The sequence below is a fragment of the Myotis myotis genome, unplaced genomic scaffold (assembly GCF_014108235.1).
Source record: "Myotis myotis isolate mMyoMyo1 unplaced genomic scaffold, mMyoMyo1.p scaffold_m19_p_2, whole genome shotgun sequence".
In the NCBI taxonomy this organism is placed as follows: domain Eukaryota; kingdom Metazoa; phylum Chordata; class Mammalia; order Chiroptera; family Vespertilionidae; genus Myotis; species Myotis myotis.
In genome coordinates, this window is record NW_023416324.1 from 88402574 (window position 1) to 88427207 (window position 24634).

A 24634-nucleotide genomic window follows, 5' to 3' on the forward strand; every position below is an offset into this window, starting at 1 on the left:
CAAAACCTCTGGGAGGGAAGCCCAGGATTGTGAATTTTAAATAAACTCCTCAAATGATTCTGATATCCATTATCCACAAACCACACTCTAATGTCAAGCCAAAGCTGCTTCAGAGTTAATCAAGCAGGTGACGTCACATTGTCCCATCCGTACTGGGGACTGTATATGATACATAACCAGTTGGCAAAAGATTCCAGCCTTACACGCATGGTGATGTAACACAGGGTACAAGCCATTTCTTTAGAAAAGAGTCCCAAAGGCATGGCCATAAAGGTAGGTCTGGGACCTATTGGCTCCCATGACAACAGGCAACTGTCTTCTTGACAATTTATTATTGATCTTGGGTGGTAATTTGTTTGTGCTCCTTCTGAAAATAGATCTGAGACAATTTACAGAAAAATAGTTTTACAGAATAAACGTAAAGCAATGTGGAACTAGGAATGAAAGGAAAATAGGGCAAAAATAAGATAAGGTTAGTAGAGACAAATAAATACCATTCAATAAATTAGAGGTAATTTTGAATTTCCTAGAATGGAAGCATGATTATTTACACTATTCACAAAATAAAACAAAAGTTGGTTAGGAAAAAAAATCTTGAATGTCCCTGATACTGACAATTTGAGATAAGTACCACTTCATGTTCTGAAAGCATATCAATAACATAGAATAACCTATTCTCACCCCTCCCCCTTGAAGGTGCAGTGGTTCATCATTAGCTACCTTTGTAGATGAAACACACAGTAGTCAATTAACATCTACAGGAAAGTCCTCAGCACTCACACTGAAGGAGAGAAAATCAGTGGCATCAATGTGGGAGCTCAAAGGGGCAGTACTACAGATTTTCCATATTTTACTAGGGTACCTCATTTGGCTAAATGATGTGAACATTTCCAAAAAATTTTTGAACAGATTCATCCTCTATTGATTCCAGAAATAGGAGGTCATCATAACACAGCAGCTCACTGCAATCCTAGCAACTAGGACCTTCACGGGATGTAAGACAATTACAGGACTCTGGGAACTATGGGACTTTGCAATTCCAAAATTATAGGCCTATGGCATTGGAATATTTCTTGGTACATGATGATTATTTGGATATTGACAATGAATCTTGGGTCATTCAGCTTGGGCAAGCTTAATAATGCCACAGTCTCCAGCTAGTCAGAAGGCATTGAGCTTATTCACAGGGTATTTGGGTTTCACACAACTGATATAGCCACCAAACAGCCTATTTTATTTTATCTTATGCTGATATAGTGCTTTTGCTTTACAAATTCTCTCATAAACATTCTCTCCTGAAGTTCTAGAGAGTACGGGATGTGTAAGTGCATTCCAAAAGGACGTAATAAATATGTACTATACGGATTTTCCACTTTTCTTTTCTGATGGTTTTCTATCCTCGGCATAAGAAGATGATATGTGAAATAGTATGACAGGCAAAGAAAATGGAGATTTGTTTGTAAATGGCTCCTTACTGCAAGCAAATCCAACAATAGCTTATAATTATCGCACTTAAGATGTACCAAACACTAGGCTAAAGTCATAGCATAGTATCTCAATCCTCACAACCACCCTAATAACTAAATGCAATTATTATTTCCTGTTTTTCAGAAGATTGAACTGGAGCACAGAGAGGACAACAGCCCCACAAGTAAGGCTAATTCCTAATTCCAGCTGGGGGGTGGGGCGGGGTGCTCTCTCTCTTTCTCTCTCTCTCTCTCTCTCTCTCTCTCTACTGTCACAGGTGTGGGCTGGCCCATGGAGTGGAGACAATGAAGCTGAACTTCAATCTGTGCAGTTCAGCTGGGCTGAGTGACCTGTGAACAAGGTAGTTCACTGCTGAAGTCTCATGAGCCAGTGAGTTTCAAAGACGGAAACATTCTCTGCACCTTGACCACAATTCAAACTCACAAATGGGTGTTTTTAGCTGTAAGGAGAATGAGAGAGAGAGTTCCAGGAAGACCAGGTTAAGTCTATTTAATTGTCTATTCCTGGCCGCCTCCACACTGCTACCAAAACGTCTTACGAAAGCATAGATCAGGCATGCCCCAGCCCTACTGACAAGCTGGAAATAGTTCCTCGCAGCCCACACAATAAAGTTCAAATTCTTTAGAATACTGTCAATATCCCTCACAATCTGGTCTCAGCCTGTCTCCCCAAACTCCTCACTGGCTGAGCTCCACACCATCGCTGGGACCCACCGCCGGGACCCACTGTCCATGGCTGCAGCACGCCAGGCCTGCCCTTGCCCAAAGGAATGCCTCTGCTTCCACATCCAGCCGCAGAAATCCCACTCTTCTTTCTACACCAGCCTGAATGCCACATCCGCCCATAAAGCAGTTCCTGAATGCCACATCCGCCCATAAAGCACACTCCCTGATGCTGCCAATTTCTGTCTCTACCTCTATCATAGACACCACCATACTCTGCGGTCAGGGTTGGTGTCCACACATCTGCCTTCTCTCGATTCAGCAACCACATCTCTCCCCTCCCTATTGTCATCAGAGCTTAGCCTGGTGCCTTAGAACAGCTCCAGAAACACTGGACCACCTAATTAGCCCTGCTATTCCTAAGACTGAAGACATCCTGAGTTCAAGAAACCTTTTCCTCAGGATGTGTTGCCCAGTGCCTCGGTTTCCATTTGATTACAGGCACACTGTCACGGTATCTTCCAGAATGTAAAACGATGCAACAATAGAACCCACATACCTTTGTTTTCAGATGCTATTTGTAATCCCTTTGTAAACAGATCATTTTTGCATTCTGTGGAGGGTCTACAGATATTCACTGTCAAATCTTTCAGTTTTTGTTTATGTTTGAAAAATTTCACAATAAATGTTGGCAAAAATTAAAAGATGAATCACCACCCATCTGGGGTGGCTCAGTGGTTGAGCATCAACCCATGAACCAAGAGGTCACAGTTGGATTCCCGGTCAGGGCACATGCTCGGGTTGTGTGCTCGATCCCCCATCATATACAGAAGGCAGTGATCAAAGTTTCTCTCTCATCAATATTTCTGTCTCTCTACCCTTCTCCCTTCCTCTCTCTCTAAAATCAATAAAAACACATTTAAAATAAAAGATGAATCACAACTTGGGATTTGCTTCCTCAAGGTGTGGAAATAAATCACAATATTTACAGGAGTTGACATGGAAGAAGCCAAGAATTCATTCTGGAATAGTAAGCGAAAAGCACTTAGGTAAGAGTTTGGTAAAACATGTTTGCTGCCCAGTAGGAAAAAGCATGTACCATAGTTGACCTTAGGGAATCATGGAAATAAATTCCTCATTCCAGGGAAATGTTCTGGTGACACATTTTATTTTTGTAGTGTTAACAGGGCTATCCCGGTTGTCTCTGTGGTTTCAGTGATGTAAGGTGGCACTTCAGAAGTTTCGATTCTGAGCTCAGCTTCCTATGAGCCATGCCGAAAGCACCAGAAGGACCGAGAAAATGTAACGCCCAGTGAGAGAGACAGAGATCAAGGGCATGAGAGTGAGCAAGCATTTCTACCCTGGAAACAAAGGATGACCCATTTGCTTCAGAAACGAGTGTCATCCAACACTGAGTGAGAGAAGTGTTGTCTTTAGATGGACAATTGTGATCCTAAAAAGATCCAGCCAAATGGAAACAAAATAACACTAATGAAAGGTGATATTACAATAGCCAGGACACCTTAACCTTATAAGTCATGAGTAATGTGACATTACTCACTATTACTTGTTCCTAAATATGGCCAAAACACACACACAAAAAACACAAAACAATCAATTAACCAAGATGTGAAAACAACCCAGTGTCTTCCATTGATGGATGAATGGCTAAGAAAATGTGGCATATACACAGTGGAGTATTATTCAGTCTTAAGAAAGAAGGAAATCCCGCCATTTGGGACAACATGGATGAACCTGGAGGACATTATGCTCAATGCGATAAGCCAGACACAGAAAGACAAACAATGTATGATCTCACTTATATGTAGAATCTAAAATTAGTCAAATTCATGGAAGCAAAGAGCAGAATGGTGGTTGCAAGGCTTGGGGGGAGCGGGGAGGGAGAAATGGGAAGATGTTGGTCAAAGTGTACAAAGTTTTAGTTATGCAAGATGAGTGAGTTCTGGAGATACAATGTACAGCAATCTACACTAATAAAAGAGAAAAATGGTAATTGGCATACGGCGCTACCCTTTTCATTGGCTAATCGGGGCTATATGCAAATTAACTGCCAACTAAGATGGCGGCTAATTTGCATATGTAGGCACAATGCAGGGAGGCGAAAGGGAAAGCAGGAAGAAGCCCCCTGCCACTGACAGTGATCGGAAACCCAGGGGGGAGCTAAGAGGTGGGGGGCAGGGGCGGAGCCTGCAACCGCGGGGAGCTGGGGGTCCCCTGCCCAGGCCTAATGCTTCGGCCAGAGGCGTTAGGCCTGGGCAGGGGCAGAGCGGGAGATCACGGGGAGCTGGGAGTACCCTGCCCAGGCCTAACGCCTTGGCCAGAGGCGTTAGGCCTGGGCAGGGGCGGAGCCTGCAACCGCGGGGAGCTGGGGATCCCCTGCCCAGGCCTGACACCTCTGCCGGAGGCCTCAGGCCTGGTCAAGGGGCCGATCTGGTGATTGGTGATCGGAGGGTGATGAGGGTCAACTCCTCTGGCTGAGGCATCAGGCCTGGGTGGGGGGCGGAGCCGGGGATTGGAGGGATATGATGGTCCCCTTGCCCAGGCCTGAAGCCTGGGTCAGAGGCGTCAGGCTTGGGCGGGGGGTGGAGCAAGCGATCAGAGGGAGATGGGGGTCCCTTGCCCAGGCATGATTCCTGGGCCAGAGGCCTCAGGCCTGGGCGGGGGTCAGAGCCAGTGATCGGGGGGAGATGGGGGTCCCCTGTCCAAGCCTGACACCTCTGGCGGAGGCATCAGGCCTGGGCAAGGGGCCGATCAGGCGATCGGAGGGTGGTAGGGGTCTACGCCTCTGGCCGAGGCATCAGGCCTGGGCAAGGGGCAGAGCCAGCAATCGGAGGGGGCTGGGGGCCGAACCAGCAATCGGAGGGGTCTGGGGGTCCCCTGCCCAGGCCTGATGCCTGGGCCAGAGGCATCAGGCCTGGGCTGGGGGCAGAACCAGTGATGGGGGGAAATGAGGGTCCCCTGCCCAGGCCTGACGCCTCTGTCAGAGGCATCAGGCCTGGGCAAGGGGCCGATCCTGTGATTGGAGGGTGATGGGGGTCAACGCCTGAGGGCTCCCAGTATGTGAGAGGGGGCAGGCTGGGCTGAGGGACACTCCCCTCCCCCCCAACACCCAGTGCACGAATTTTGTGCACCAGGCCCCTAGTGTGAATATAATTAACAATACTGTATTATAGACTTGAAATTTGCTAACATGGTAAATCTTAAGTGTTCTCACAATTAAAAGGAAGGAAGGAAGGAAAGAAGGAAGGAAGGAAGAAATTAGTAACTATGTGAGGTGATGGATACGTTAATAAGCTTGATTGTGCTGATATTTCACAATATATCAAATCATGATGTACAACTTAAATATATACAATTTCTATTTGTCAATTACATCTGAATAAAGTTTAAAAAGAAAAAAACAATAAACTACTTACTTGGGACTAGGGTCAAAAAAGAGTATATACTGTATAATATATCTTCCTTTATATCTACATATATTTAAAAAGTATATGAGACTTACAAATATGAGCCTCAAATTATTTTGATATTTCCCTTGGCTACAGCCTTGCAGTTCGTCAAATAAAATGTGAAAGAGAACTAGATTTGCTACTTCTGTGGCCGGTACCAACTCCACCTCTCTCCCTTTCCTCCATGCTAAGCCTAATATATATATCCTGGAAATGAATGTGTTTATGTCTTGCATACTCCGGTAGGGAGAACAAAATTTAAGTGGGATAGGGGAAAAGAAAAAACAAGCTCTCTGTCCCAGGACCTATCTGTCTCATTATACATAATTTAAGTAGTGAAGAGTTGTTTAATTTTAAACAACTTTTATAACACTCTATAAAAAGAGAACATCACATCTCGTAGGTGCTTACCCTCAGCTGACATTTTTTCCAACCTATTTGGACACACTCGTGCCCACTTAAGCAGTCACTCTGGATCGGCTGCTCAGAGTTTAATTCTGCCTGATTCATTTCACCAATGGTCTGGAAATACAGTGAGGCAATAATGCACGTCTGTTCCGGGCACCCAACCAAGAGACCACCCCTCCCTGGCCAGACCACGCTGCTCCTGGGTAGGGGTATCTCAACCCTGCCCAGGGCTTTGATCTGTTTTCAGTTTTTAAATGCTCCCTGTTGCCTAGTGGGGAGCTAAGCGACTTTGCTTCAATAGACATTATGTCACCCCCTCAGCCCTTATGTAAACAGAATGTCTAACACCTTCACCACGTAAGCCAAGCCAGCCGGCCTAAAGTAGAAGCTGACAAGATAAGTATTTTGCGTCGGCACCTGCAGGAGGAGTCATGTCTCCTTGCATGCAAGCTTTCTGCGCGGCACAACCAGGACATTTAAATTTAGACTTTGCAGCACTCCTTTCTGATTCCTATTAATACTTATTAAAGTCATCATGACATCAGATAGAGGGAAAATAATATTTCTTCTTCCCGAGGCCTTCTTTTCCAAAACCATCTAGAGTCACAGAACATAAAACCCTGAAAGGAGAAGGCAATGTCTCTTTTTATAAGCACTGCGGCGAATGGAAGTTAATAAGCATTCCTCATTTCTGCACTGTGTTTCACAACTTATAATTCTCTCATTGAAATGTTTGATGGTATTAATGATGAGACAAAGAAGACAACACACAAATTTTATTTTATTTTCGAGAAACTGAGTATCAACGAAATAAGGCAGCATGCTAGGTTTTGGGGAAGAGGGAGGTGTCATGATAAACAACATACTACATGACAGAGCAGCAGAGAAGTCAGTGTTGAAGGTGATGGTCCCAAATCCACACAGCTGCTGGGTGGCAGAGCCAACACTGGAACTCAGCGCTCCCAACTCCTTCCTCTAAGAAGCCTCATGAGCTCGTCTGCACATTACATCTGAAATGAGAATGCCACTCTGGGAAAGTCATGAGGGAGCCCCCGAGTGTTCTCCCGAAGAGTCACGGCACCTGGTAAGCAAATTTCAGAAAGGCTTCCTTGATAAGATGGCCTTTGAGCTGGGGTTTAAAGAGCAGACAGAGCTGAGAACGTGAGAGAGGGCAACTGCACAATGTAATGGGAGAAATCGTGAGAAAAGGCCTGAAGAAGGAAATCATGGAGCAGTTAGTTGGCTGAATGATATGTATACAAAGAGGAGTGGAGGAGCTGAAATTGAAAGGGAGTGGAAGTTGGATGGCATCTCGGCTTTATTCAATAGGCCATAAGGATCCAATGAAGGTGATGGACGAGGGATAACAGATCACATCTGTGCTACAGAAAACGGAGCTGGTGTTGATGCAAGGGCAGACTGGCAGTAGACGAGATCAGCATAGAAGTCAAGGCCAAGATCATAAAGCCCTCATCTACGGAACCTAGGAAGGAGATGGAGAAAAAAAAGATGGGAATGATTTACTAGATATGGGTGTGAGGACAGAGATTGAGACTGAACCTGAGTAACTAGCACCCTGGTTCTCAAACCTTAGTTACCACTCTCATCTCCAAGTGCGTTTGTTAAAATGGAGATTGCCCATACCAGATCCCGTCGGGATGGGTCCAAGAAGCTGCATGTGAATAAATAGGCTAGATCTGTGCTAATCAGCAAACTGTGAAGCTGGCCAGCAATGAAGTAAGTCCAGAAATAGAGACTACCTTTACAGTGTTGCAGCAATTTGACTGATAATTTTATATCAATGGAGTCTAATAATTAAACATTGAGGCTTGATTTCATGTGCACTTTGTGTGTTTTTTCCATTTCACTTTTCTAGCAATTCATTTTTAGTGAATTTTACCAAAGTATGGGTCCACAGAAATTAAACTATTTGCACAAAGACAGTTTGAGAAGCACTGCACTCCCTATATGAATACATGGCTTAGTAAAAGAGAGGAAACTCAGAGAGGAAAGTTCAGAACTGAGAGACCTCCCTGGAGCAGACATCTGGCCTCCTGAATACACCAGCTGCTGGCTTCCCCACCACCATGGTCCACTCAGCCATAACCAGACCACCAAGCCTCTAAGGGGGTTCACCTGAAAGACTGGACCTGCCCATCACCATGTCCTATGGCTACATATTATCTCCTCACTCTTGTGCTAGACATGCTCCCTCACCCCAAACCCATGGCTATCTCAGCTCCACGTATAGGTCTAGTGCCTCATGCCAAACGATCTGAATTGTTTTGCTGTTTTTTAAGAAATATATCAAAACTCAGCAGCAGTCTGTGGTATAGAAAAACAAAAAACTAAAAGTAAGCAAACAGCAATATACAACCTAAGGAGAGAATTTCTTAGAAAGACTTTACAGCCTGGGGAAAAGGAATTAAGCCTTGCAAAGAGGAGGAGGAAGACTTAGGACACAGCCATCAGTTGCTTCTGATAAGAATTTCAGCAGAGTGATGCAGACAGAGGTAGGACAGCAAGGAGAGAGGATGGAGTGGGTGGAAAGGAGAGAGCAGCTCCCCTGAGTGAACTTCACAAAACTGTTTTATTATGTGACTGGGTGTTATTTGGAATAGTAACACTACTCTAAATAATAATTTTCTCCAAATTCTCCCCTATCTTACTATCCACTGATGGTTAATGTAAACTAGCAGCTATAGAAGTCTCAGTTTTTTGCCTTGCTGATAATCCTTCCTATATAATAAAAGGCTAATATGCAAATAGATCCAATGGTGGAACAACCAGAACAACCGAATAATGGGTCGCTATGACTTGCGCTGACCACCGGGGGCGTGTGAAGGACGTGGGGGGCGCTGGCTGCGGTGGGATGGTGGAGCAGGTGAACCGGGGTGTCAGACCAAGGCAGGGTCCCGCCAGTCACTGTCATCAGGGTAAGCCTCTGGTGGTTACTGAAAACTCTTTGCTTCCACGGGCCACGGTCCCGCTTGGCGCTCACACCTGCTGCCAGCACCAGCCCCACTTGCACCCGCTGCCAGCACTGGAGCCACCACTCACACCCACTGCCAGCGCCAGCCCCACTCGTGCCTGCTGCCAGTGCCCAGCACCAGTCCAGATCACTCGGGACATTAGCGAGTGCAAGTGGTGGCTGCTGGCCCTGATCACTCATGAGGGCTTCTCCACCTCCCCCTGCTCCTGAGGGGTGATTGGGGCAGCAGCCGCCACTTGCACCTGCTGACAGCACCAACCCTGCTCACACTCACTGCTGGCACCAGCCCCAATCACTCAGCGCCGTCAGCGGGTGAGAGCAGGGCCAGCACTGTCAGTGCATGGGAGCTGTCAGCGCATGGGAGCAGTGGTGGCAGGAGTAGGGCTGCTGGCAGACAGGGGACCGGGGAGGCTGCAGCAAGAGGGGCCAGGCAAGGACACGGAGAATGGGCCAAGACCCACCCCTGTGCCCACTGCAGCCTCGATGCCCACAGTTCCTTTCAAGGTGCATGAATTAGTGCACTGGGTCCCTAGTCTGTCTGTCTATCTATCTATCTATCTATCTATCTATCTATCTATCTATCTACCTACCTACCTACCTATCATCTATCTATATAAAGAGCCAGGGTCCATAATATCCACAACAACCCAAGGCTCGACCGAACACCAGAAGTCAGTGCTGGGTTGCCGTGGGGACCCAGTACTGACTGCCGAGGGGGCTGCGGATCAGGCCTGGAGAGAGGCCTGCAAAGAGAGAGGCAGGGTCTCTCCATCAGATCCGCAGCCTCCATCAGATCAGCCATTGCCTCTCTCTTTCTCTCCGGGCTTCGCCAGCAGCTGCGCCTCTGTTTCTCTCTGGGCCTCCGAGGGGGCTGCTGATCAGTCCCGCCTCTTTGATCAGGCCCAGAGATAGGCCCAGCGACACTGACTGGCATAGAAACCGACCAATCAGAACCTAATCTGGGTGAACTGTGAAGGCAGAACCTAAGATGGGGGCTGAGGAAGGGTTTTAAGGGCAACAGCTGTTTGGTGTAAGGTGTAAGAAAGTGGTTCCATTTTTTCATGACCGGTTTGGCAGTATAGTGCATATGGCTGGCTATCAGTCCAGATATAGGGATTACATCATTTTGTCTGCCAAGAGCATCTCCTCCTGCTGAAAAAGGCTTTCCCCCCATTTAAGCAATCCTATCCTATATAATCTATCTATACTAATAAAAGGGTAACATGCTGCCCTAACTGGTTTGGCTCAGTGGATAGAGGGTCGGCCTGCGGATTCAAGGGTCCCAGGTTCGATTCCGGTCAAGGGCATGTACCTTGGTTGCGGGCACATCCCCAGTGGGGGGTGTGCAGGAGGCAGCTGATTGATGTTTCTCTCTCATCGATGTTTCTAGCTCTCTATCCCTCCCTCTCCCTTCCTCTCTGTAAAAAATTAATAAAATATATATTTTTTTAAAAAAAGGGTAACATGCTTAGACCGGGTCGACCAGCCATCTTCCGGATGTCCAACTTCCTTCCAGACAAAGCCATGGTGGTGGGGGCTGAGGCAGAGGTAGTTAGGGGTGATCAGGCAGGCAGGCAGAGGCAGTTAGGGGCAACCAGGCAGGCAGGCAGGCAGATGAGCAGTTAGGAGCCAGCAGTCCCAGATTGTGAGAGGGATGTCCAACTGCCAGTTTAGGCCCAATCCCTGTCCCCCAAGGGGTCCCTGATTGGAGAGGGTGCAGGCTGGGCTGAGGGAACCACCCCCACGCACTGTGAACAAATTTCATGCACTGGGCCACTAGTCTGATATAATAAAGAGGTAAGATGCAAATTATCCCTCATGCTGTAACGCTGTCACAAGATGGCGGCGTGCACAGCAGGGGCAGGGCAGTGGGGGTGGGGCCAGCAGCTACTCCACACTGCTTCCACCGGGGATCCTGCGGCCCCATGGGGGTACGGGGGTCCTGGCAGCCGCTTAGCACGACTTCTGCCAGGGTTTCCACAGCCTCGCATGCACACTGCAGGGGTGTGGCCAGGCTGCACATAGCCTGGAAGCGGGGCATCGGGGTGGCACCCCAGGACTTGGGGCCATCCCACGGTGTGCCAGCCATGTGGGGCGGGACTCTGGGACTCGGGGTGGTCCCATGGCACAGTGGGGCGGAGAGGGGTCCCAGGTCTTGAATGATTTCACGCAACGGGTCACTAGTATATATAAAAGCCTAAGTGACCGGCCAGCCAGCCAGTAGCTATGACACACGATGACCACCAGGGGGCAGATGCTCAATGCAGGAGCTGCCGAGAGACAGCAACTTTGCAGAGTGCCCTCTCGCACTCTGGGACCCCTCAGGGGATGTCGGACTACTGGTCCTGGCCCAATCCCCGCAGTCCAGACCGAGGGACCACACCTGCTGGAGGGACACCACTCACTCCGCAGACGCCCTTCGAGCCCCGGCTCCCCCCAGTTGCAGCTAGCTGGGGAGGGACCGCAGGAGGCTGACTCCAGGGCGTGTCTGGCCCATCTCACCCAGTCCCGCCACGCTGGCCACCTTCTAATTACTCTCCTTTCAATGTGCATGGATCCGTGCACTGGGCCTCTAGTACAGAATAAGTGACATCAGTCATTCTTTAAGGCAAAGGCCATAAAAATATGCAATACTTATGTTTTCTTGCAAAAAAATGCAGAACATTTGTAGAAGGATAAGCACAGGGGGGAAAGTTGAGGGTAAATTGGAGTCTAGTTTCACACATTTTTGGATTTGTGCCCTACCTAAATTGCCAGAATTTAAAACAGAAACATAGGAAAGCATCTTTGCAATTTTTCCAGAAGGATCATATCTTTTAAACTTGATTACTACAAGATGCCAATAGGATCAAGAACAACCCCCAAATGCCCAGATGCTCGATTTCAAAATTAGAAAAGATATCTGCCTATTTTCATTTTTATTTCCTAAAATAAATATGGGAGGTGAGATACAGGATAAAGGCTAGTCATTACTGCAAAGAGCAGGCCTGAGCTGAGTTCGATGATCCAAGAGAACCATTCACAAACATCTTCAGCTAACTCCCTTCTTAAAGATGTTTAACCTGTATAAGATAAAAGTGTAAAGAGCAATGGCATCGATGAAAGATGGGAATTTTTGCTGCACTTCCTGTGTGTTAAGACTGATTCTTTCATTCCCTGACTTGGACAACTGTTTAAAAGAATAGCTCTGGATATGTTCACTAACTTTACTGTGGCGATGGTTCCACAGGTACAGATACATGTTAAAGCTTATTATGGTATACACTTTATTTTTTCTCCCCATGTTGTAGGTCGATTACACATCAAGAAAGCTGTTTAAAAAAACAATCACTCAGAGATACACCACAGGGAACACTCCTAGAACCAATTTCTGAGCATCATCCAGTCTGGGGTTTCTCTACTGTGTTCCAGGGAATTGACAGGCTGGAGCAATCAGGGTTTCACCAAGGAAAAAGAAAGCCCTGCAAGTGTTCACAACAGAGGGAATTTAACACAGGGAGTGGGTGGCAGAGCAGTGGGAGAGCTAGGCAGCCAACCAGGTCTTTTAACATGACCCACAGATGAACAACAGGAGGAAGCCCCCTCCACCAGCAGGAAGGAGGGAGAGCCTGGGGCCACAGCGGAAGGTGGAACAGGGTGGTCCTTCCAGTGTGAGCTGAAGCTACAGAAGCCAGAAGCAGCTGGAAGTGCAGCCTCCTGGGGAAGGGTCAGGAGGGGATCTGGGGGCAGAGGCCTGGGTCTGACACAGGGTGTTTCAGAAGAAAGGGGTTACACAATAAAAGTAAGTTTAAAAACACACATGATTAAAACAAGTTAGGAAACGTCTTTACCACTGGGTTTGTCAGGGCTTTAATATGCTAATAGACTTGTAAATCTTAAAGAGAGAAATATAACACCAAGTGCTTCTGTGATCTTCTTTTATGGAGCATGTTGGAGAGGTAGTGTCCCATGAAACACTATTTGGAAAATGCAATACTCGCATTTTACAGACAAGGAAATTTGGTTAAGTGGCTTGAACAAGAATTATAAAACAGATAATACTGAGAGTAGAGGCAAGCTTCCTGAATCTTAACCAAGTGTTCTTTCCCCAACTCTGTAATAGGCCTTAGGCACTTCCTAGCTCCATCAAGAAAACCAGGTACTTAACCATTCTTGTGCGTAAGGAGTCATTTTGGTGCCAGCTCCATGGAATGAGCACAATCTGTTCTGTTAAATTAAGGACAACCAAGGCACGATGGCAAAAGAACAAATGCAGAAGAGGTAATAAATGCCATGGAGTTGCCAAGTTTATTAATGGGAAGAAACAAAGAGAAGAGGGAAGGGAAAAGCAAGAGTAAAAGAAGGAAACGAACCTCCTCCGCTGAGGATCACCTGCACCCCTGCAGCTATGCTGGCATCCACATCTTCTCCTAACTGCACATGTGTGTGTAGAACAATGGGGTCAAACAACCTCAATGATGTAGATGCAATGACCAAGGTGACAGATTTGCGGGACTAATTCCCTAAGCCAGTGGAAAGGGATCCTGCCCTACATAAACCCTATAAACACACCAAGGCCTGCTCCATGGTCCTCTGGGAGAAACACAACGCTCCCAAGTATCTTCGGCTTAAGCTCCTATGTCCTCCTCCTCAGTCTTACCCTCCAGTTCACTTTGGGCTCAGGTAACTACCCCGCCTGCCAAAGAGGTGGTTAAGCACAGCACATACTAAGTCAGATGTTATGAAACAAAGCTGCATTCCTCAGGCCCACTGAAACTGCCACAGCCCCAAGCTCTTCCCTCTTTTTTGAGGTTTCATCTTTGCAGGGGGTAGGGGATGATAAGAGTTGCCCTAAGTTATCTAACTGAAATTCAGTGAGAAAATACCCCAATAAAACAGATAGTTGACAGGGAGAATTCATGAAATGTCTCACGTGTACAGTATTTGTAAAGAAATGCTCATAAGTTCCCCAATTACCTCAAATGCATCGCGAGCTATTTGTTCAATCGCACTCTTTGGAGTTACCTTGTTACTTGTTTATATTAGAGCATTTTCTCATTTATTTACCATTAATTTGAGTAGCCCTTTTTCATAGAAAACAGCTCAAAGCTAATGAGTCTAATCTACATGTCACTCTGGATTTATGAATTTAATTTAGTTTTAATCTGATCTTTTAAAGTCTCCTGATCCTGCCTTTAGGGCCAGTAAAAGATATTTTTTTGAGTTTCACAATCCAAAACTCACACAAAGTTTTAATATGCATTTTCATAGGGGAAAGAATACTAACCCCTCCCTTACCACCCCACTCCCAAATTTCAATAATTTACAAGCACAGAATTCCTATAATTCTTATTCATTCTTCAGGCTTCTTTTTTTTAACCCCCCAAATCCTGCCGAGCATGGATCAAACAGGGCACAAGCCAGGGAGAAATTTAATCGCTCATATCTCTGCCTGAGGGATTGTCTAGGTACTATGGTGACAGACACCTCACTGAAAGCATGTGGAAGAAAAAAAGATTTTTAAACTCCTAGGAGGGAAGGAGGGAGGGAGAGGAAGGGAGAGAGGGAGAGGGAGGGAGGGGGGTGAGAGAGAAGGAGCGAGAGACTGATTTCTAATGGACTCGGTGTCAACAAGGAGAAGAGAAGCACAATACAAGGCGTACATATTCAATCAAAATTACTTATTTATACACCAACGTGGTAAAAAACAGAAACAAAATATTATTCAACAAAGGTATTTTATTTCTATTCCCCCAAATTTTGAATTTTAAGACTTGTATTGATTTGTTTTTCTGGTTAAAGGTGCAGCTTCTCCATAGAGGATTTTTAGGTAGAAAACTACTTGTATACTATAATGACGGATACATGTCATTACACATTTGTCCAAATCCATAGGATCCCCACACCAAGAGTGAACTGTAACATAAACCATGGACTTTGGGTGATGATGACACATTAATGTAGATTCATCAATTGTAACAAAAGTACCACTGAGGGTGAGGATGTTGCTAGGGAGAAAGGCTCTTAGTTTCAGGGCAGGCAGTATATGGGAAATGGCTGTACCTTTCACTCAATTTTGTGGCAGACCTAAAATTGTTCTAGTACAAAAAAAGTTTTTTAAAGCACAGCTTCTCTGTTGTTAATCTATTCTGATATGGCTGTTCAAATAAAATCTGAAAAAAACCCCACAAAGGCAAGTAAAACTTTTAGTGCTTAATTTTATAGTTTACAAAGCTCTGTTTTTAGAATGGTGTATTTAAATGTAATTCATATATATATATATATTTTAAGGGAGAGAAATTACTGGTCTCAGAGATTAAGCCAGGCCAATTATAAAAATCTCCGGGCCTAATCAGCACATAAAATGGCTCACACCAATGATATGGTTAGTTCATGCTCTGCTGATACACAAATCAGAATTTTTTGCCATGTTCATGTACAGGAAACCAACAAGACTGTAAACACAGGAACAACAATCAACAAATGCAGATGTTTAAGGCTGGAAGTCACATTCTGGACAAGGTGAAAAGGGTAAGTGGCAGAAGAGTCATAATAAGGACGGTGGCGGATATCTGAGGTCAGCATGGAGAGGGCATGGCTCTGCTTGGGGCAGTTTGCTGCCTGCTGTGAAGCCTCTACACTCCTCCCCCACCCCACCAGGCTCCTGATGATGAGAAAACAATCTGAACATAAAACCAGCACTGTGGAGCAAGGATGTTTCAGGCCTAGGACAATCCCAATCTATCCAGCAGGATCAGTAATCAAGGGCGTGTGACCATGAACCTGAAAGTCAGGAAGGCTCTCCCACTCAGAACCAGAACCTCATTCTGCAAAAATGTTTGAAGGGGAGTCTTCAACCCAGTCATCTGGGACTGAGTTAGAGATAACAAGACCGTGGGGATCTATCAAGGAATGACCTGATGTAATTTAGATATCATCTCTATTATGGACCCAATCTCTTTAATAATAGACATGGGAAGGGCAGGAAGAGAATCGGTGCCTGCGGACATCAGAGGAACAATGCCACTCAGAGCAACGTGGTTTTCAACTCACTTTCAGAGCTGAAAACAATTCTTTGGGGTCAACAGTCCTTCCACATACTAAACAAGGGGATATTTATAGATATGCATAGCTTTTTCTTTTTTAAAAGCACAGTCCTGGAAGAGAATGCTATTCACTAATAGAAAGATATTTGGTCATCCCCAGCTTTTACCCAAGGCTGGGCTCTTGCCTGCTTTTGTCATTTCTCCAAAATTATTCACTTATGTGGACCAACACTCCCGGGGCCCTGTTCCCCTGATGCATTAGGATCTCTTTCTAGTGGTTGTCCTTCAGTGTTAGGATATAGCAGCAGTGAAGAGGGAATGATCCTGAATAAACATAACACATTTAACTGCAGAGATTAGATGATATGCAAGAACCTTGAAAGCTCTAACTTCTCTGATCTATGAATAATACAAATTGACCAATAATTTCAAACTTCCTATCAATGACAGAGAAAGCACAACGTAAGAATGGGTTGTCTCGCCCCAGCATTTTGGCTCGGTTGAGCATAGTCCCATGTACCAAGAGGTCACTGGTTCAATCCCTGGTCAGGGCACCTGCTCAGGTTGTGAGCTCAATCCCGGGTGGGGAGTGTGCTGGAGGCAGCTGATCAATGTTTCTCTCTCATAGATGTTTCTCTCTCTCTCCCTCTCCTTCCTCTCTCTCTGTAAAATCAATAAAAATATATATTTTTTAAAAATGGTAGGCAGGTTTCCCCAGAAAAACAATGTTATGGAAGGTAGCTGTGACCCCAGCCAGTTCTAGAGTCTAACTTTATCCATAAAGGTGCTGAAATACTATAGTTACTGTGGGGAGGGAAATGTAGAGGACAATAATTTCAAAATACTACTAATGAAACAAAAAGAAATCCATCAACTTCAGTGAACTACAATGCCATGTGTTTCTAATGCCTGTGGTAAAAGATTAGCAGGTATAACTCTGAGGTTCTGAGAATTTCTGGCATTCTCAAAAACTTTAGAAGTTAACAGCTCTGGTTCTTTAGTAACTCAATTTTTTTTTTACTAAAAAAGGAATGATTTTCCTGCGCTTTGACACAATGTCACCAGTTCCATATATTCCTGGTGAGACTGGGGCCATTTTCTGATTCTCAAGTGTCCAGAGGGCAAGCGTTGGGAAAGGGATGGAGCCAGGGTGTTGATGAAGAGGTGAAGAGATTATGAGAGGAAAAACACGTTTGAATAAAAGCAACTTCACTGTGATGGAAACAGAGAAAGGACAACAGAAAGCACAAGCTCTTTAAGGGGAACACGGAAGTAGAGAAGACAGCAGCTGTCCCCCATCCCTGGGTAACCCGGCTGGTGGTGGGGTTGAGCAATGGTCTCAGGAAGGATAGGACAGAAAGGTTAATGTGTAATAGCTGTGTCTACATGCATGGGGACCTTGCAAACTGTTCATGTCTTAGGAAGCTTCTATACTGATTTCTACTCCTTTTACTCAGATTCTTATGGAAGCTTCTAATCAGGAACACAATTATCTGATTAAAATATTGTCTACTTTCCTTCCCACTCCTGGAAGTGCCAAAGGTGATGTCACTAAAATTCAGACAAAAGGATTGGGAGAGAGATGGGGAGATGGGGGGTGGGAGGGAGGAAGGAGGCATAATATGATTCAGAATTTTTAAATTAAGAAAAAACTGTAACTGGTTTATATTAAGTTAAGGGGAAAATAAGCACTACGTGGACTAATTTATTTTTAAATACAGATTGGGAAGCAGATAGAGTGGATGATTAACTTGTGAAAAGATTGCAGAAAGCTGGTTAATTATCCAAGAACCAAGAAATATTACCCTCTTCATTTTCCTTTTCTAACTCAGCTTTTAAATAGATAAGGGAGAGCAAAGATAACAGAGCCATTATCTTTAAGAGTCTGCTATACTACCTTTGATATTTAATGTTCACCCACCTACCCACTCCCCCCCCACCCCCAAATTCAAGTAAAATATTAATGTGAAACCCAACATTTAAAGTAGCTAGAGTCTGGTTGCGGGCTAGATCCCCAGTGTGGGGCGTGCAGGAGACAGCCAATCAATGATTCTCATCATTGATGTTTCCATCTCTCTTTCCCTCTCCCTTCCTCTCTGGAATCAATAAAAATATCCTAAATAAATAAATAAATAAAGTAGCTAAACTCTGAACACACAGTGATGAGACAGAGTTATTACATGCTGAGTCAAGTGCTGAGCCTTAGGGGTTTTCTTCCCTTTACACACTGTGTTATTCCACTGAGGATCTTTTGTCTGTGCAAACTGGAGGTAAGCGTTTAAGTAGAGGAACTGAGCATGATTCAGCATATTTAAAAAGGATTTATACCCATTCTTAGAAGGACAACCAGAGGAAACACCATCTGAGGTCTAAACAATGATATCTGCTTGCCCTTTGATCTGAGTTTAAGAACACTTTGTACAACTTTTTTGTTGAAATACCACTGAATTTCACCATTTACTATTTTAAATCTCTTTAGGAGAAAATCTACTGCTTTTTTGAACCACACTCTCCAAACTATTTTTTGCTGTGAGTAGTTTGCAGGCATGGGTTCATTTGCTGCTAACAAAAATCTTCCTTCATAAGTACAGACAGCTTAAATGAAAAATAATTCCACTGATACTATGTTTATGAGAAAAAGACAGTACAGTGTATCTGGTTACACATACAAGTAGGGAGTATTCCCATTTTTCTTCTAATTTATGTTTCCCAAGAGTAATACTTTCAGAAGATTGCCAGTATTTTTAGAATAAGTTTCTTATTACTTGTACTAATACATACTGATTCCCTTTTCTGAGCATAATTTGAGTTTTTATTTCAATTTATCCTAGCATCTGGAGATCAACATCTCATTAATTCAAAATAAATAAATGAAATCTGAAATGCAGATTTAAAGAAACCTTTGCACTGGTCTCAAATGTAATGCATATTACAAATTAATAATACATATGGATAACTAATACAAAACAGGTCTATTAATAAAGCATTATGATATACATCAAATACCATGAAACCTCAATATCCTAAATGTCTTCACTTACTTGCAGGTATAGCATTCTAAATGATTACCCAGATTAGTAAAATATAAATTTTAAATGGGAAATATGCCCATGTTTTCATCAATTCAATTTTCATAAAGCACCTCTTATGTGCTCGGCATTATGTTAGGAACTTAGGTTACAATAATAGATAAGCCTGATTGCCTTTTGAGGCTGATATCCTCCAGGGGTGACAAATAAATGAGTAAGCAAATTTAAAAAGACAAAAATATACTCCTTGTGATAAGTGCAACCAAGGAAATAAACAGGGTGCTGTGATGGTAAAGAAGTGTGGGGGGGGGGGCAGCACTCATTTCTATGGAGTAGTTAGAGAAGGCTTCTCTCAGAAGGTGAATTTTAAGCTAAGACCTGAAGGATATTTCAGGATACTTCTCCAAGGTCACCAAATTGGCAGCCTTGTTTATTAGGCTGCCAAGACATTTTTAGCATTAGAAAACAAGTAGAAAATGCCATCTGTGGCCCTGATTGAATGCAGGTTCACGAGTACACCAGCTTCGCGGGCACTCTGCACACCAGCCAGTTACCACTGAGGAGGTTACACACCCCCAGCCTGCTCAGCTGTGGTGGGTTTAAAACAGTCAGCATAAACAACAGGAGCTGGTCCAATGACGAGAGGAACTTATCCTGTTGATTCATACTTCCTGATAGCCACTCTAGCTAACAAGGATCGGGGCTTTCAAGTGTGTCTCATGAGTAAATTATTCCTCAGCCCCAAGGGAAATGATGTTTACAACTATATAACACTTTCCCTTATACTTTCAGCTTATAACTTACCTAACTCGGTGGGTATAAGAGTACTTTAAAACACAGAGCTGTGACATGGATCTTTCTGTAGATTCTTTAATAGACTAATCATGTAATGCAGCTAACATGCCATTGACACAGATTAGGAAATCTGTGGAATTATCTCAGCATCCTTATTTAGAGAATCCACATTGCTAAGCAATTACTTTCTTCAACAGAACTGTCCTGCTCAGGGTCATTTAACCTCTCATTGTGAAATCCCCTTTCTTACTACTAAATGGATTAAGATGAAATAGAATTGCTTGACTGGCAGGGGCATGGCTTTGTGACTTGAATTCCACTTACTTGGAAAGAGTTTTCTCCTCTAAGTACCCAGGGGGAGTCCAGAGCTGGACCTATGATTAGTAGTTATAACTTGCAGTCAGAAAGCCCAGGGGTTTGATAGGAGGGGCTTGGGGCAAAGTTCCCTGCCCAGGAATCTTTTTCAGTTCTACATCAGCTGGGGTGGGGGTTGGAGGGTGAAATTAACACTAGTATTGTTGCATTCTCTTGAATTTTAAAGTTTTCAGTGGTTTTTTTTTTTTTTTTTTGCATCTTTATGAAACACTCCTTTATGAAAAATGAAAGCATCCCTAGGGAGATACTACGTTAAACCATCACTTTAGCAGGATTAGTTGGCAACCAACGTCAAGCAGTGTGACTCAGAAGCAATGTGTACCTGTCGACCAGGAAAGGTCAGAAAAGCAAGGGAGGAGAATTTCAGAGGTCATTAAACACAGTAAATGTCACCATACTTTACAAACTTGCCTCAGGCCAACTCTCCCAATTTCAAATACCATCTAAGAGGCAGTGGTTCCCAAACATTGGAATCACCTGGGGATCTTTAAAAATGCTAATACCTGGTGGCTTCCACCACAGGCATTCAGATTTAATTGACATGAGTCCCACTGGGTGTCTGGATTTTTGAAAAAAACGCAGCTGATTTAAAGGTGTAGCAACATTTGGGAGTTACTAACATAAGGAAGCACTGCTCTTCTTAATCACTTACTGGGATGATTTATTGATTTCCTTCAGACATCAGAAATCTCCTAGGCTAGTGCTTGTTGACTACCATAGCATATTAGAAAAGTCTAAGACACTTAAAAAAAAAAAAAAAAAAGACACCAGAGACCACTCTCAAAGACTCTGACTTCATTGCTTGGGGGAGAAGCCCAGCATGCCTTAGTTCTGTAAGTGTCCTCGGGTGATGCTAATGAGCAGCCAAAATTGACAAATTGACAATCATGGTCCAAGCCCAGGAACTGTTTTCCTGGAGACTACAATGGGATTCCCTGCTTCCACTTGGTCCAGATTGGGACGATCCACAGAGGAAATAAAACATTTCCCCAAGGCAGTCCGGGAAATTTGGGGGGGGGGGAGGGGCGGAGAACGGTGAGGGAGAGGGCAAGTGGTGGAATTCACTAAGCCAGAAGAAACAGAGTTGTTAGAATAAGGAATAGCGCTTGTCCTCTGCACCCCCTCCCGAAACTCAATTGACTGGCAGGAGAATTTCCTTAGAATGCTTCCTGGAAGTAGCTCAACCTTGGATTCGGTTCCAATAAATTGTGAAAATTCCTGCCCAATCAGAACCCCTGGCACTGCAAGTAGCAAGATTGGCAGGCCTTGAGCCTCCACTCCCTGAGAGATTCTGTTTCATGAATTTCCCAGGAGGATTTCTACTCCACTTGGATGCCAATCATTCTTCTTCACTCTCCTTCCTCTCCCCCCCTTCACCCTCATTCTTCCCTTCTTTCCCCCAAACTCAGCAGAGTTCAGAATCATCCCATAGATATACTTGTAAATAAATCGCCAAAGTATTTTGCATGGTAATCATTCAAGTAAATAATGTCCTTAAATGACGGACCTAGGTCTTTGACGTGGCTTGGCGATGTGCCTGCTACTTTGGCAAGTAAGTGTCTGCTAACCCACTCACAGTCATGCGTCCCACCGGAAAGAAGTCCGCGGAGATGCACCTCACCTGCCGCTGCACCCACCTCGCAGGCTGCCACACCCACCTCACCGGCTGCCACACCCACTCCGGGCATGGCTACTGCACCCCCAGTTCTCCCCTCCGGGAACGCGTCCCCACCATCCCTTTGTGTACTCTAAGTTGAGTCAGCTTATGAATGAAGAGGAGCACAAATTGAAGGGATTGACTGGGGGAGTGGGGGGAGCCTTTACACCGTTCTCATTTACAGATGAAAAACCTGGGGTGGGGGTGAGGGGAGGCTCTGTAACTCCGTCAGGGTTTGCCACAGAACATTTGTGGCGCAGCCCGACTTAGCTGCCCTTAAATTTCCATTCTGTTGCCTGGCAACCGGTTCAGACCAGCTCAGCGTCCAGCCCCGGCCCCTAACCCGCACCCTTTCTCTGCCCGTTGACTAGAAGTTCATTCCTTGGGGCACTGGCCGGAGGCGTGTGAGCAAGGTTCCTGGATTGGTTTCCCCGGCTGGGCTCCCGATCCAACCCCAAACCCGCGCCAGCCCTTCCGGGCGGGACTAGCGCGCCTTCCGCTGTCCTTTTAGGCACCATCCTCAGCCACCCGCCTCCCCCGGTTCCGTGGATACCACTTAACACAATCACGTCAAGTTTCCAAAGTTCTCAGCTGCTGTCGGAGTCCCTAAACGTCCCAGTGGGAAAACTAACAGCGCTTTAAGGGTACAAAAAAAAAAAAAAAAATAGAAGGGGAAAGAGTGTCGGAGAGCCTTCTCCTTCCCAGCTGGTTACACTCGGGCCAGGCTTCTCTGCCACAGTCTAGTTACCGTGGCCCGAGCCGGGCACTCGGGGGGAAAGCGCGGGGCGTGCTCCGGGCGCCGCCTCCCGCGGCCGCAGAGTGCAACGCGGCCCGGCGCCGGGGACCGCAGGTGCCGCCCACGGCCGCGCAGGTGGCCGGAGCGCAGCCGTCACCGCCTCGCCAGCCCGGACTCACGCCCCCAGGGCCCCTCCACCCTCTCCCCGGCACTGTCCCGCGCCCGGGAAACTGGAAAGGGGGGATTATCGTACGCTACCCCAGTTCCTTACCCAGGTTCACAAAGCTCATGACCATGTCCGCGTCGTTGAGGAAGGCGCTGTCCTGCGCGCTGGTCAGTGGGGACGTGCCGCTGCCGCCAAGTCCCGGAGCCAGCAGGCTCTTGCGGTTGACGGGGTGCGCAGCTCCGGGGGGCGGCTGCCTGGGCTGGGACGCGCCGGCTCCTCTCCGGGGCCAGGGCTGCCGCCTCTCCTCGCCCGACGGCCAGTCCTCGTCCTCGTCGTTAGACAGGGCGTTGTACAGATCCAGCATGAAGAGGGGCGCGGACTTTAGCCGCCCGGGAGGGGGCTCCCCGCGAGGCTGCTGCTGCTGCGGGAGCGCAGGAGGCGGCGGCTGCTGGAGGCCATGCAAGGGCCGGGGCCGGTGAGGGAGCCCCAGCACCGAGAGAATCTCCTTCTGCATCTCCCGCTTCTCGTGTGTCTTGAGCCGGCGATAGAGGAAACCCGAGGAGGAGGACGGCGGCGGCTGCTCCGCGTGGCCCGGACTCCCGCCAGCCCCCAGCAGCGCACCCCCGCCGGTGGCGGCGGCGGCCGGCAGGGGCGGCCGGAGCGACGGGGGCCCGCAGCAGCTGCACAGCAGCCCCCACCACCAGCACAGCCACTGCGCCCTCCGCCCCAGCCCCGGCATCCCTGCCCGGCCGGGCTGGACCCGTGGGCCCCGCGAGGCGTGGAGCAGCGGAGCGAGGCCGGAGCGCGGCCGCTGTGGCCCTTGGCGTGAACAGCCCCCGCCACCTCTCGGCGGGCTCGCTTCCCCTTCCTGGCCCTCAGTCCTTATCTCTCATGGTCCACTGGGGCGCCCCCAGTTGCCCAGGATGCAGGGGAGGCGAAGGGGGCCGGAGAACCGCACTCCCGCGCTGGTCTCTAGAAGCGCAAGGTCCAGGCCAGGTGCGTCCGAGTCCAGACTGCTCTGCAGCCGGCGCCCTTGACCCCGGGCAGGTCACCACGGGGTCGCTCTCGGGCCTCGCTGCCCGCGCACGTGCGCCGTCCCGCGCCCTCCTGGGTGGCTGAGTGGGTCCCGGGGCGGCGGGGGAGTGGGACCGCTCACCAGCTGGGGGAAATGCCAGGCAGCATCCCCGCGCAAGCTTTCCCGGTCTCGCTCAGCCGCCGTGAAGTTTATCCCGCCGTAGGGCCCGGGCTGTGGCGACCAGGAGTCCGGGGACGCCAATCTTCTCCGCGAGGCTTAACTCCCTTCTCGCTCACAAACTCCTCGCCCCTCCGCCCTCGGGCACTGTCGCTTCCCCACAAAATCTCCCCGCGCAGCTCGACTCCCCAAGCGGGGGCGTCAAGAATCTTCCTTTCCGCTCAGTGCTCTCCGGGCTGCCCTGCAAACCCCGCTCACAGAAGGAATAGGAGGGAAGGGGACCGATGCTCGGAGCAGTGGACGCGGCGTCCGCGACGCAATTCGCAGTCTCCCGCCTCTCGGCGCTGCGCTCTCCGCAGCAGCCAACGTGGGCTTTCTGGTGCGCCTCTCGCTCAGGTACGGCACTCCAGCCCCCGGGACTCCCCGCCCTCCCGGGAAACGGACAGGCGGGCAGCCAATGGAGAGGCTCGTCTCTCCGGTATTTAAATAGACCCGCCCCCTTCTTTCACCCTCCCTCTCCCCCGGGGCGTCGCCTGGGCGGCGCGTAGGTTTCAAGTACACAGACAGTTCTTAGAGGCACCCCGGGAGCTGCGAAGTAGCAAAGGCAAAGGCGTCATCACTGGTAAGAATGATCTGATC

The 24634-nt window shown here is 47.0% G+C and overlaps 1 protein-coding gene across 1 annotated transcript in view; it reads right to left on the bottom strand.

The window, feature by feature from the left end:
- BMP6 (bone morphogenetic protein 6) overlaps positions 1-24399 on the bottom strand; it is a 162020-nt gene extending 137621 nt beyond the window's left edge. The window contains exon 1 of the mRNA XM_036351633.1: positions 22909-24399. Coding sequence (XP_036207526.1) covers positions 22909-23542 — 634 coding nt within the window. The 5' untranslated portion in view covers positions 23543-24399. The remainder of the gene's footprint in view (positions 1-22908) is intronic.
- Positions 24400-24634: the final 235 nt, after the last annotated feature.